The following is a 15,254-nucleotide window of genomic DNA, read 5'->3' as shown; positions in this document are numbered from 1 at the left end:
GAAAGTTTTTCTTTTTATTTCTAACTGTCCAACACTGTTATCACTGTGCAAATTCAACAATCGAATATTAGTTCAGGACAATAAAAGTTTGAATAAAATGTAGGAAGGGGCCCCGCAGGGCCACACAGCAGGTCGCTCCGGCCCCGTCGTTATGGAGTTAATCATGATTGTTAACTTTCTCCACAGGTGTTTATACTTTGGTCTTTCTTTCACAATCTAAGAGGACTGCCTTTAGTTGGCAAGTATCCAAAATGGGCTTCGACACACACACACGCACACACACACACACACGCGCACACACACACACACACACACACAAAGGCATACCGGGCTGCTCTGGTGTCCTGGGCAGGCACCCAAGCTGTGGACAGCGCAGTCTGTGTCTCAAGCTGGGTTTGTGCTGTTTTCTGTGTGCGTAGTGTGTTGTTGCCATGTCGCGGCTTGTGTCCTATTATCACCCCTCTCCCCCCTCCTCCCACTTCTCCTCCTCCTTTAATCTTCACACACACACACACACACACACACCTCTGCCCCCTCCTGGACTCGGCCAGCAGCCAAGACTGCAGCACTGGGACACTCCATCAAGTCAGAGCGGTGGGAGGAGAAGAGGGAGGGGTTTCGATCTGTGGGGTCACACTGACACACCAACAGCCTCCTGCTCTGAAAGTCAACGCTGACTGGATGTTGAGGAATGTGGCTTTTAAACCAGCAATAAGGATGCGTGTGTGTGTGTGTGTGTGTGTGTGTGTGTGTGTGTGTGTGTGTGTGTGTGTGTGTGTGTGTGTGTGTATGTGTGTGTGTATTTGTGTGTGTATTGTTGACCTCCATTAAAAAACACACTTAGATCTGCAGCTAAGCACGCACACAGAAGCTTTAACTCCAAAAAATTATTTTTTATTCTGAAGGACCAATAAAATTATGGCAAATATTTACAAATAATTACTTCTTAGCTTCACATTACAGGTACATAAATGGAATAAATTCACCAACAACAGTCACTCAGGTGGACGGGTGGACAGGTACACAGACCGAGTATGAGGAGATGCATCAAGCAAACTGCAAATTTAATATTTCACAGAAACCCAGGAAATAAAATAACAATAATATCAACAATAGAATTATGAAAAATAACCAGAACATCAAATTCACAATTTATTTCCAGTTCTCTGAACAGAATCAGAAACAAAAAGAAAAAGAAAATGGAAAAAAAAAAGAGAGGAATCAAGTGATATGATATCTTTGGCAAATTCGCACTGCAGTAAAATACATTCAAATATTAAGACAACACACAACACACAAAGAGAAAAAACACCAAGTTTTGTTTGCAACTACTAGAAAATTGAATAAAAAACATACACATTTTCTTAAAGAAGCTTTTCTTTTACTTTTTTTTATTTTTTTAAATCCTCCCCCCCTCCAGAATATTTGAAGGCATTTCTTATCTTCACTTTGTGTTTGTATCTGTAAGTCTTTTCTGCTATTTTATACCTTTTTATTTTGTACAAGAATCTATCATTTAAAACAGGCATCACAGGCTTTGGTGAATGTTACAGATATGTTTTCTTTTTGTTCGCGTTGGATTTTTGAAGAATTGTTAAAAACCTACTTTCATCTTTGCGCTCTGGTGTTTTTCTATCCGTCTTTTGTATGCTCATTATTTGATTTTTTTACCAAAACATTACAGATATAAATATCTCTTTTACACCCCAGATAGGAAGCCATGGACACAAAAAAACTCCAGATTGTTACACGAAAGGCCACAGTAAGGTGAAAAATCATGTTGTCTATTTCTTTTTTTTTTTTTTTTGATTGAAACATCTGCTTAAAAAAAGCACAGTTGATTCTTGTAGGCTGAGTCCTGTGTATGTCTCCTCTTCCACAGTTGAATAATATTAAGATGTACAGAACATTGTATCACTTCAGTATGAGATCTGTCCAGAGCCTAGTTATATCAGCGAGCATGAAACAGATTGTGCCACTAATTGCTGTCAAGATGTGATGCTGAAATCCCCTCAGGTTTCAAAGAGGCAGTAGCCATCTTTATGGATTCATATTGAGATACAGTCAGGCGGTGCACGCTCGCTGAGAAATCACAATAAAGCAAAAAAAAAAAAACAACAAAAAAAAACTCATTTGCATTTATTTCAGCGTCCTATTTGACTTGGAGCTGGGATAACAATTCAGGATGCAATTGTATTTTCATGGACAGTAAACTGTAGAAAAGATGGAGATGAAATGCCCCTGTTTGATCTGAAACTTGTGTTTCCTACACTTTCAAGAATCAGCATGAGAAAAAAGGAATTCCAGATGCAATCTCACAGAATATTCCTGGCCAAATATAGCTACCACCAGCAATATTGCCATTGAAATGACCTCACTTTGGCACAAAACACCCTGCTTCATTCCTATGCAGGATTTCTGACAGGACAGTGAGCATCACGTCTGAATAGTCAGAGAGAAAAGTAAGAAAAGGAGAGGGGAGGAAAAGAAAATGATTAATAAGGCTGTCTGAAGAACGAGGGAGGGCTTTTTGAGGAAGGTCACAGGCCTGAAATCAACAGAATACTTTTAATATTCCCTAATCCTGGTGGTGTGGCAGTTCTATGGGGGGGGGGGGGGGGGGGGAGAGATGGGAGCTTGAGATATGATGAGATTAGGGCCGAGGGAGGGGGAGAAGAAAGACGGAGTGAGCTTCTGATGGCACAGCAGGTTTGGCCTCCCCTGGGGAACACGGGGGGCATGAGGGGGGGGGGGCGATCGACACTCCACAAAGGACAAAGGGAGGGAGAGAGAGAGTGTCTGTACTTATATTTATGTGTGTGTGTGTGTGTGTGTGTGTGTGTGTGTGTGTGTGTGTGTGTGTGTGTGTGTGTGTGTGTGTGTGTGCTTCCTACAGTACCACCCACAATGACAGTCCCCCCCCCCCCCCCCCCCCTCGTCGCTGCAGTCAATGTCACGGCCGCCAATCGAAACAACTGCCGGCCAATGGGAACTCATCCTCTCCACATGTGAACCAATTAGGTCAAAGCAATGTTAAGGCGAGCTGTGTGTCACTGCGAGATCTATAGTTAACAAATAATCCTGTTAATGTTTCACTGGATTCTGAGAGAACGGGCGTCAATACGCAGGGTTTGGTGTCATTGCTTCTTGTGAGCGGACTCTTCCTCAAGGAGAACGACTTTAATCAATATTTCTTCAAGTTCACATAGATATGTGTCAGCATGTGTTTGTAAAAATGATGCAATACATTTTTTAGGATGCTGTAGTTGAATTAGACGCAATTTCAATGAAGAGCCTTTTAAGTATTCTGCTGCGTTTCTTTTTTCAGATGTTTTCTGTTTTCACTCCTTGTCAAGCTATGGGTCTCGTTCAACCTCGATCCAGAGCTGCTCATCATGTTATTACTCTGATGATCTTAAACATTTCAGTCAGAGATCAGCTTGAGAAGAACGTCCAAAATAAATGACTTTAGGATGAGGATGGTACGAAGGAAGCCCTTTTTAAGGTTTAGTTAAGCTGGAGAAAATACATCAGACGGCCACGTAGACTCAGAGCAAGCCTCAACCTCCAGTGTGAAAAAATGAAGCCAATGCAGAAGTGTAAAAAAAAAACCCGATTTGTTCCTCGAGTGTCCACTTGAGACTGGCTGCAGAAGCCCCATTAAAACCCATGTTCAAAATCTTAATTTGACAGCAGACATGAACATGTTTACAGCCTGGTTCAAAAATGAATCTTGTATCAAAAACTAATTTCCTTATTGTTAGATACTGTATGGGTAAACTTATCCATTTATATGTTTATTAAGTCTCAGAGTCATTGGTATATTTGCAGAATTAGGGTGCAGCTGAGTTGACAGACAAGTGGAGGCCCGCCTTAACTCCCGCTCTTAGCCTGCGTTTCAAATATGTCGACTGCCATCGTTGGGCTTCATGGCGCCTCTTCAGGAACCAATGGGTGATGTCAATGAGAATACGTCCACGTTTTATAAACTCTATGATTCAGGGCTGAGAACAACATCAAGAACATCTTAGCTTCGCTCAAACCAAAGTGTGGGCGTGATAAGAACTTTTGCAGACAGCCAGCTCCAGGAGGGTCGATGTAGAGAATGCGTTTTCACACTTTTTGAGATATTTCATTTTAAACCACATGCTAACCTTGTGGTAGCACCCGAGGGATAAGTGTGAGGATTACCAAATCAAAAGGGCACATCTTCTGGGGGCCATGGTTGTTTGCTTTTTAGTAGCCTTTGTCGTATCTATTCACTGTATTATAAAGAATCTGAAATGATGATGGTGCGAGAAGAAAAGTCAGAGGAGCACCAAACTTTGGGACCATGAATGTTGTATCCCAAACTGAGAAGTAGTTGTTAAAAACTTTACAAAGAGGAACGTTTTCTCGAAGGCAAGGCTCCTTCCTTGGTGTCTGAACGGGTTGCTCAGTGCTGCCACTTGTGGCTGGAAATGATATGACAGCAATTCTAACAATTACAACTGAATTCTTCACGCTCTCAGCCGCAGCACTGAGCATGCCCAGTTGATAACAGAGAAAAGGAGTCCTTCATCTTATTTGACTTTACACGGCTCATATCAGCTCTAATGAAATAGATCTCTTTTTTAAATGATATTTTGTTTGTTTATTTGTTTTTTGTCACCAGGCGTTTGTTTATTGTATATGTATGAGGAGATTGCTGAAGGATTTTCACTCAAGTGGGATTTCAACACAATCAAAATACCAAATTAGAAGTATTAGTCTGTGACTGACGAGTTCTGGGAAACATCCAGCTGAGTGGCGGCGGTTTGAAAATTTGGGCGCTTTGATCGAGTATATTTCCTGCTTTCAGAGCCGCATTGTTTCTGTTGGTAAAGTATGTAAATAATAATTTAGAATTGGCATTGAAGTAACTTGTTTTAGACTTCATATCATCTAAAGCCCTGTGTATGCATGATAGACAAAGTTACATTTTGAGAGTTGCACGGGAGGGGCGCTGAATACGTTTGAATGATTCATGGTCAGTCGGGGGTGTTGACATATATAAAACTAAAGGCACTGTCCTTGTTTTCAGCTGGTGTGGTTCAGGTTCAATAATGCCTCAGAAAGATCAAAGAGAGAAAGACAGAAATAAGGAAAAGGCTCCTGCTGCGGAGCGCGCTGGCAGCACAGCAGGCGAGCCGTCAGTAGAATCTTCTTTAGGGTTGTGTGCACACAACTTTTTTTTTTTTTTTTTTAAAGTCTACAAATGTAAAAGGATCCACTTCATCACTACTTCAAAAACCCAGAAACAACAAAGATTGAAAAACTAACAGCTCTGTTCTGTGTTTATAGGTTTGTGTTTATAGAACTATATTTAAAGTCTCACGCTGCAGATTTCGGTGCCTCCAACCTGGGCGTCTAAGTAAAAACTACACGGCAGCAGTGATGCGCTACAGTCAGCCACACACACCCCAAAAAACAAAGGAAGGGACAGAAAATGTGTAAACACTTGCAGACGATGGCTAAGACAACACCACACACCTCTTCGTCTTTTTATGGTAAAGAAAGCTTCATCACTAGATTCTAAATTCAAATGTGATTTTTCTATCGACATTGTGAATACTCTTCTCGTTCACTGATTATTGTACAAATCTGGTATGGACAGAAGTGAGACAGGAAGCTATGTACAGGTTTAGGAAGATATTGCCCCCTCGCAAGATAGATCAACACTGTGGGCCCCGCAAGCATCTGAGAGAGGATAACACACTGATTCCAGATCAGTGCTCGAGGGCAAATCTGTCCCACGCTGTCTGTACATGGATGGGTAAGGCCTCGACCCCGGTGTCATACATTGTCACAGCGCAGAACTTATGCAGGAGACGAACAACAAAAAAAAACAAACCGTTTCACTTGTTTGTGTGTTTTCATGAAAGCAATGCTTTTATAGAAATAGTTTCAGGATGTCAAACAGCACAAGGACAAGCACTCAAAAGGATAAAAGAAGAAGAAGAAAAAAATACTTGATGGTTCTGAAAGGAAGTCAAAAAAAACGAATATGGCGCCTTTTAAATGATGATTGAGTCTCTTTGTGCTTTTGTAGTAAGTCAGCCGATCCACTAGGGGGGGCCCATCTTTGGGGAGTTTAAAGAGAGAAATAGAAAGAGAGCGAGAGAGAGCGAGAAAAGAGAGGGTGCCACCGTGTCCTGACTCTTCTTTTTTTTTTTTTTATAACAGGAAGCAGGAAAAAAATGGCGTTTTACTCAGTGGCACCCGTGTCGACTGAAACCAGGCGACAAACCATTAAGAGGAAAATCGCAGTCGCCTCATATTCATAAACAAGGACTTCTTTCCATATTGACAGTTTTTAAGATTTCATTTTTCACTGCATCGTCATCATCATCATCATCATCACTACTCTAGCACAACAGCGTGACACATATTATAAATCATTACAGGCATTCACTCTCACACCGGAGTGCAGCGCGGAAAAGCTTCTTAATATATTACTCTGTCTCCTCCACCATAAATAGCTCTTGATCACGACTTAAGTCTTGGCCGGGGAGGGAGGATAGCACCTTCATGTACAAAAACACTCCCTGTTGGATTTTGCGTTTGGTCTGATGTGAACTTGGTTGCCGTTTGTTTTGAACAGCGGGGAGCCCAGATTCATGGCTGTGCTTCACTGAAAGGCATGTCCGTCAGTCCAGAGCATTTAAATCACTTCAAATGGAAGTGAACAAGTGAGAATAAAGGATTCAAAACGGGGGAAACACATTGGGGTACTTCAACAACCACTGAAATTTACCATTTGCTTCAGCACATCCCAAAACAATGACAATGATTTACAGTTTTAGAGACAATAAGTCAGCGATGCAGGCCCGTCAAGCTTTCATACATCATGTAGAGTGATGTCTTATGTTGTCGCCTTTCTTTGGAAACAGAAGCGCAAAAACTAAAATATGGACCAGATTTAGAAAAGGCTTGTGCACTTGTGTTTTAGGAAAAGATGTGGCAGACACAACAGGCTGGACATGTAAAAAAAAAGAAATTGCCAAGCTGCCAACATCTGGAGTTAAAAATAACACGGAGCGAGCGCAGAAGTGCAACAAACTATGGTTCCTACTGTGAGCAGCTGAGGCTGGGCTGCAGACCTCTGGACGTCACACTCACTAACATGTTGAAATACATGTTTTTGACAGCAGAAATAAAAATGTTTACAGCCTGCTTCCAAAATGATTTTGGTCTGAAAAGTTCATGTAACACGGGGGGGGGTGCTTTTTTGTGTGTGTAATATTTATAGACTGAAGCTACCAGGAGGTGACGTCAGTACATCCATGTTTTAAGGCTACTGTTCATTTAAAAATACATGTTGTAAATGTCACACACACACACAAATAGTGAATGGATGTCCTGATTTGTGCTCATCAAACTATCAGCAAGATAGGGCAAACTGCAGCGCACATTTCCATGAGTGGATTTGGTTTAAGGTAAGCTACAAGTATTAGCATGTCTATCAAAGCAGCAAGGATTTGTTAGCCCTAATGCTGTTCTTTTTGTATGAATGTAAACAGACTCTTTAAAAACGTGGATATGTATTTAAGCCAGGTTAGCCTCATTTGCTAGCTAGCTGACAGTGATAAAATTCCCATAGATGAATATCACTTCAGTCAACATGTAAGTTGGTACCACCAAGAAATTAAGAGGCTGTCTATGTCATCGTCTGTCTGAAATAATGGATTAAAGGTTTCAAACATGATTACAGTTTGGATTGTAAATCTGCCACAGTAAGCAGTAATCACTGTGGCGCTGTGTAAGGTAGATAAGCTTGACAGGCCTAGCATCATTAAGCTGAATAAAGGACGCTCAGCAAACGGTCAGTGGTTGAACTGAACACTCCCAAAGTATAAAGCATTGTGACGTCAGGGTAAAAGTGTGAAATCAAAATCAAAGAGACTAGAATGACAATGATGTGGAGGATTTTGGTCATTAAGAGTTATGAAAATTGGATTGTCTTTACTTCACCTCAGCATGGCATAGAAAATTGATTGATTGATGTGGGGGGGGGGGGGGGGCATAAAAAGACTGCTTGAATGAGTGTTTCTTTTTTTTTTTTTTTGAATCAGCTCAAAGAATTTAATCACAAATAACTGAAAACACTTTGTTTTACCCAGAAAATCACAATACAGTTTCTGTCACTGCTCTGCTGACTTCTTGGATTCGTAGATGATTGGTTCAAAAGAAAAAATGGGGATAACATGCCTTGTTGCATTGTGGGAGGGTGAACATTTCTTCTTATCATCCGTTATTTGTCTCTGCCATGCCTAGTTCCTCACATTACGCTATGCAAAGTGTTGGTTTGAGTGTCATATAAAGAAAATGTGAACTTTACTGACGTCATATAATTGAAATCTTCATCCTCATTTTGCACTTAGGCAGGCAGTTTTTTTTTTTGTTGACTGAGCAAAGCTGGTGCTATCCGTCCCCTCCCTTCCTCCCTCCCTTGTATCCCTCTCCTCATCCTCCTCTTCTCTCTGTAGGAGGGGTCAGTGGCGGTCGTATGCGGAGGCTGTTGCAGTGGCAGCAGGGCCCGCGCCCCGTGATGTTGCTCCGTAGTAGTACGGTGACCCTGAGGGAAAAAAAATGCAGGAATAAACGTATTGTTCATGTAATCCAGAAATGTTTATCACAACTTTGGTCATTTTTTTAGGGGTTTTAGCCACAGGTCTGTTTGTTGTGATATCACTGTGCTCACCAGGATGTGGGATCTGATTCGTTAAGACAAGGCTACCCCCCAAAAAAAGCTGACATTTTGGGTCACTTATGGGCATTTTGTCGAGATGAACATACAGTCCACAGAGGCCGTCCATTACTAACATCAGCAGCCAATGTATTTTCGATGATCATAATAATGTGGTGACCTCTAGGGGCCACAGTGAATATTACAGGCAAAGGTGAAAGTCAGGTGATGACAGTAAGGCCGGAGATATAATTGCTTTTTAACCTTTTGTTCCTGTACACAACCAACATACTTGGCTATGCACTACCCGTGTTACTGGAGGTCACCTCTAGAGGGCACACCAGGGAGCTCAGACCTTATGCAACTACCCTACGTCCGGGATGTAAAACTACAAACATGACGACACTGGAGGTGGGAACTATAATATATCGGATTTCAGAACTAACATATTGTTAAAATCAATAACCAATAGTAACATCAGATCAGGTGGTCGCTGATGACAGAACACGACGTCAGCACTGTTACCACTTTGTTTCTGCAGCATTTTTCTCGGTGCACAGACGTAACAGTCCTCGACTTGTTTCCATTTAGTTTTGCAGGTTTCTATGTTGATTGGTTATAGCGGTGCAGTGGCATCACACAGATGAAGTTAATAGCAGACTTAAGTCTATTAGCTGGTCTCTGAAACCTTCTGCCATTGTTGTCCCCGCTGCTGTGTTGACTCTGTCCCACCCCCTCTGGCTCCACACTGCCCCTAGTGCTCATGTGTATACAGCATCTTATGTCCTCAAGTTTGTGAGGACGCGCACATCACACGTCGTCACAAAAGGTGTTAATATAGTTATAATAAAGTGGGAATATATATATGTATCTGTTCTGTCATCACAATAGGGAAAGGTTCTGTGGGGTATGAAGAAATCGACCTTTACGGTCCTGTGGGCTGATGGACTTGTTTGATATTTTCTCGTGGCTTGCTTTGGGATTTGTTTAAAACTGGTGTGATCGTCTAACACTTCTAATCATGTTTCTTTCACCACACCTCATCTCGAGCTCCGTCTCTCCCCACGTTCAAAAGCAATTAACTTGGCGAGTGCAGCTTTTTATTACCGACAGGTCTGATGGTTAGATTGACAAAAGTGAGACCCGAGTTGTAATAAATCTGAATCGTCCTCTGAATACTCAGGACCCACTGAAATGCAGTGTAAATGTGAAATGAGCAGCTTCAATTTTAAGATTATATTGTACTTTGAATGTGAGCCGTGAAAGGCAGGGATGAGATGACACCAGCTGATGAAGCTAATGACAGAAAAAAAATGGCACTCCTTTTTCTTGTACGACCGATAAAATGAACTCAGGCTACCTTCTCTCACTCTTCTCATCATCCACCTTCACTCTTTTTACTCTGTCCCCTTCTAACACACACACACACACACACGTGGGCAGAGACACACACTATCTAAGTGACAGTCTAAGCTGACACACTGAGTACAGCTCTACTACGGCTGATCCCTTGAGTCTATTCTCTCCGCAGGGAAAAGGTCAATTCAATACTGTAACCCCAAAGACACACAGAAACCCACACCCACACACCTTGAAACTCTGAAAAATACCCTCCTCCACACACACACACACACATACACACACCTGTCTCTGTCACTTTCATCAATCAGGCCAGCTGTGTGTTGACAGGTTATGTCTGTCCACAGTCCAGGTAATCTCAGGAGGCTCTTTGGGGAAGTGAGGCATTAAGCCGGTCTGACAAACTATTTAGTCTCAGGGAAGTCTTCAGACGCCCTCTGTCTCCCTCTTTGCCCTTTTCTTTTCTGTCGTTGGTCACTTTTACTCAAATCTTTTTCCCCACATTTCCTCCCGACCATCAATCTTAAACCTTTCAGTGTCTCCTGTCTTCATATTATGTGTCCACTCATCCGTTATCATACAGAAAGTTCCCCTTTATTCCCGTCAGTGTTCTATGATCATTTTTCCTCCTCTACAAACACCTCTCTTACTCTTTCTTATACCTCCTGCCTTTTTTTTTTGCTTCTTTCTTTGTTTCTTTCTTTACCCACCTTGCATCTGTCCCGCCTGGCTGGTGAAGAGACTGGAGGAGCAGCCGATTTCCGTCCCCAGGAGAGACCCATAATCCTGCTGAAACACTGGGGACAGAGGAGGGAGGGAGACGAGAGGTTAGGAGACGAGAGGGATAAAAGGTGGAGGCCAAAAAAACTGACCCTTCTCACCTATTGACCTTCAAAGCGTCGATCATTGACCTTTTCACCTTTAAACGTGACCCTTAGATAGCTCCCCAGATGCCGACTTTGACACTGACTGTAGTTTTGGCTCAGGGTTAATTTCTCCTCTTTAGCACAGATGCAAAGCTCAAAGAGTGTTTCTGAATATTTTGTAGCAAAATATTTGTAATCAAGGTGGTTTTTCTTCTCTTATCTTAAGGTGACTTAGATTTTGTCATCACTAGGGAGGAGTTACTCACTTGTAGTTATAGTGGTGCACATTGATTTGCAATATTACTCACAATCATCCCATACTCCCCCTGAGATTAAATTGGAAATGCAGTTTAAATTTGACAGCAAAAGAAATCTAATTTAGTGTTAAAGGTCACATATTATGCTAAATACACTTTCTGGACACTAACATGTGTCCCTAGTCCGTCTACAAATCCCCAATTAAGAGAAAAGTCCATCCTCTCCATCTTTTGTCTGCTCCACTTTTCAGAAAATGTGTGCTCAAACAGGCCGTTTGGAGATTCTCCCTTCATGACATCACAAAGGGCAGTAACCCCTCCCCCAGATGGGTGACACTCACACAGCTAGGTGTTTGTTCTGCCCTCTGAGTCTGCCTTCTCACCGTAAACAGTAAGGCCTGGTGAAAGAAAGCCCAAGCTACCCAATCTCTTCCAAAGAGGGGGCGTGGTCAGACACAGCTCATTAGCATTTAAAGGTACAGACACAGAAACAGCCTGTTCTGAGCAGGGCTGAAATAGAGGGGTTTATAGACATGATCAAATACAGGATCAGAGTGGATTTAGAATAAGAAACTTCACAGACATGTTTTGGGGAGCGCTGACACTTATTTCAAATTGTTGAAAAGCAGTACGACATGTGACCTTTAAAGAAAGAGTAATATTTTATGTCACAATGTAACAAAACAATCATAAAAAAAGGAGACATGTTTTCTATATTTCTGGCGCTGTCACACCTCTTTCAGACTGTCCCAGAAGAACACATTTCATTTCAAAGAGAATGAGTTCACATTGTTAATTGTTCATCCTTCTCATGATTGCATGAAAAATGATAAATAAGTGGTAAGAGTGAAATTCCTCCACAATAACAGATTTACATAAAATCTTACAAATCCCATAATGCAGCACTGATGACTCATGCAGAGAAATGCCTCCCAATCTGTTCCTTCCTCTCCCTCTGCCTCTCTCTCTCTTTCTCACTCTGTCTTCCCTTTTCTTCAAACCTATTCACACCTTTAATTGCCAGTCTTTAGAAAAAATCCCTCCACAGAACCATTAGTATGTCTATGATGTATCCAACTGTAAAGTGCAGAACGGAAAGAAGTGTAATGTAATGAAAAGCTGAACAGCGGCGAATGAAAGATACAGCATATTACAAGAGTGTATTAGAAAGGTTGGAAGCGGGATGTGAGGTGGGATGAAAAGAAACTCAATGATACAATTATTGATCTCTGAGCAGAACTCTGTGCAGAGATGTGGGACACACCTACCTAATAAACTGGGGTTTGGAAATCTCCACGATTCATTGTACGTGGAGTACTGGGGATGGGAATAAGGACTTCCGGAAAAATCTCCCCCTGAGAGAAAAAAAACAAAACACAAGAAACAGAGCAGGGTTAAGAAACAGCCAATGACAGAGAGGAGGATCCCGTCTGTTCGTCGTCATTGTCCCAGAGAAATAAAATGCTGGATATTTTTGGTTTGTATGTGTGAGCCCTGTTTGATATACAAGCCAACCATTGGAAGTGAACATCAAGTTCATTGAGCCTTTTGGAAATATTGATTGGACATCTGGACTAGATGATTGATTAAATGCCAAGAATCCTGTTTTTAGTAGGGTACTACTCCAAGAACATTTGGGTGAAGATACAACTTTCAATAAGATGAAGCAATGTTTTGACATAACAGATTTTGAAATGTTAGTTGCTGCATCTCATTAAAAGCTTTAACTACAAAGTACCTGCATGCTCTAAAATTGTATTTCTCACCAAAAAGACCTAAAACACTACAAAAGCCTACTTGGGATACTTGTTTGAATGTAAAAGCACTGTGTGATACATCTATACAGAAAAGTAACAACATTAGATGTGTTTAAAAAAAGGACCTCCTGTGTTTTGAAAAGTAGCAGTGCCGTGTCCGAAGCTTAGCCTGGGGTGGCATGTGCCCCTGTTATCCACTTGGCCACCCCAGATGCCAGTCCATTAACAATAACAGGCAATTTGTCCCGTCATTGGCAGGACTGACGTTCAATCCAGTTTATTCAGCTTTGTAGCAACAGCCTGCTGACGTTAAAAGTGATAGATTTAATGACTGTTAGCAATCATCCGCTCTGAATCAAACAACCAATCAAATCTAATAATTAACCAACGGTAAATAGACTTGAGCTTCTATAAAGCTTCTCTAGTCTTCTGACTACTCACACCTACACATTCACACATCGATGGCGGAGGCTGCTATGTAAAGTGACCATCAGTATGAGCTGACATTTATACATTCACACACATTTTTACGCTGACGAAGCAGCGAGTCTTGCCCAATGACACAACGGACATGTGGCTGCAGGAGCTAGGGATCAAACCCTCAAACTTCCAGTTTAGAGACAACCGACTCTACTAACTGAGCCACAGCCGCCCCTGAACTAACAAGCATCATCCAGCTCCAACCCACTTATAAGCCAGTGCCACCGTTTGGCCCCCTCTGCCAAAAATGTTTGGATACCCCCCCTGCAAATTATAACTGCTATTTGTTAGAGAAACTGTAGGTAGCATGATGGTGCTCCAACAACTTAACCGTTCGGCCTTGTTTCCAAAGGTAATGACAGTGTTGTCATGCAGTTTTGATTCTGCTCACAGTAACACTTTAACCTTCACTCAGTATTCAGCAGAATGGTTTGCAGAGTAGTTGAGAGTGACTGAACTGGAGATCTCGGCGAGACTGTAGTGGTCCTCCCATACAGCGGATGATAGCATAGCTTTTCTCCCTCATTTACTACTTACTGTCTGGGGTCTACTCTTCCTTCCTCTTGTCTCCCCCTCCCACTCCTCCCCTTGCCTCTTTTATTTTTCCCTCTCGTCCTCTCAGACTACAGCCCACCCGTCACCCTTCACATCAAAACAACATTCTTCCCCGTTTCTTCTCCTCTTGCGCTCCTTTCTTTTCTATCTTTGGCTCTTTTTTTTTCTCTTCTCCTGAACCTTCACTCCTCCCGGGGGATTCCTCTCCCATAGCTGACAGTCACAGACCCTGATGCCCCCCCCTTTCCTCCATCCCTCCTCTCTCCCTCTCGTTCTGTCGGTTCTGCCTCACTGCTCCTCTACACCCCCTCTGAGTGTCAGCCCCCCTGCTGCAGCGAGAGAAGAAGAAGAACAGCAGAAGAGAGTTGCTTGCTTAATGAAGGTATGATATTAGACAGAGCGGACAAAAAGGAGGATAATTTGCCTGGGAAGTGCTGATATAAAACATGGTGGAGCTGGAGGAGCAAAGCTGGAAGATTATCGCCTTCCAGTCAGCAAGTCGGAGAATTCACAATATCTCTTAGATGTTGAGGTGGTTTGTGTGTCTGTTTGTGCGTATTTGGATGCACAACCCAAGTTTTCTATCTCACACGACCCACTGTGTGTGTGTGTGTGTGTGTGTGTGTGTGTGTGTGTGTGTGTGTGTGTGTGTGTGTGTGTGTGTGTGTGTGTGTGTATGTTTATCTGCGTCTGTCAGGTGGGGTCGGGGATGCGGTCTCCATGGCATCCCCGGGTGCGAACATCCTCCCCTTGTCATCACCGTAGTGACGGCAACGTGTCAGGTTGTTTAGGAGACGGGGGGGGGGGGGGGAGTGGAGGGGGAGTGGAGGGCGCAGGGGTCTCCCTTGTGTAGCTCAGTGTCAAGGTCGCGCACACACATTGTCAAAAACAAACACACAAAGGCACGCTAGCAATAGCATGCCGACACACACATTCACACCCACACACAAATATGCTGTCAAACCTGAGGACAGGACGGGGTGAGCGCTGGGGGGGGGGACAGGGCGACAGGGTTACCCATCTTTAGACGTGCTGTTCCTACATGTCCACCGAGGGTGAGTGTGTGTACGTATTTTCAGAGACTGAATGATCGAAAATACACAGAGATAAAACTTGTAAACAACATTGTTTTTGACTTTGCTCTGCTGACGCTGTTGCTTTCGCTTTTGTGTATCTGTCTTTATTTCTCTGCAGTAAACTTCATGACCAGCACTGAGAGACTGAGAGAGACTGAGAGAGAGAGAGAGAGAGAGAGAGAGAGAGAGAGAGGAAG

At 42.6% G+C, this 15,254-nt stretch overlaps 1 protein-coding gene across 2 annotated transcripts in view; it reads right to left on the bottom strand.

Moving 5' to 3' along the window:
- Positions 1 to 878: 878 nt before the first annotated feature.
- The window catches only part of pax5 (paired box 5), a 61,985-nt gene continuing 47,609 nt past the window's right edge, over positions 879 to 15,254 (bottom strand). For both annotated transcript variants that reach the window (XM_020641865.3, XM_065958872.1), the window contains exons 9-11: positions 12,458 to 12,544; positions 10,777 to 10,863; positions 879 to 8,596 (exon numbers count right to left, since the gene is read on the bottom strand). In XM_020641865.3, the coding sequence (XP_020497521.1) occupies positions 8,514 to 8,596; positions 10,777 to 10,863; positions 12,458 to 12,544 (257 nt within the window). In that variant the 3' untranslated portion in view covers positions 879 to 8,513. The remainder of the gene's footprint in view (positions 8,597 to 10,776; positions 10,864 to 12,457; positions 12,545 to 15,254) is intronic.

The sequence above is a fragment of the Labrus bergylta genome, chromosome 1 (assembly GCF_963930695.1).
Source record: "Labrus bergylta chromosome 1, fLabBer1.1, whole genome shotgun sequence".
Classification (NCBI taxonomy): domain Eukaryota; kingdom Metazoa; phylum Chordata; class Actinopteri; order Labriformes; family Labridae; genus Labrus; species Labrus bergylta.
This window is presented reverse-complemented; position numbering and strand designations above follow the sequence as displayed.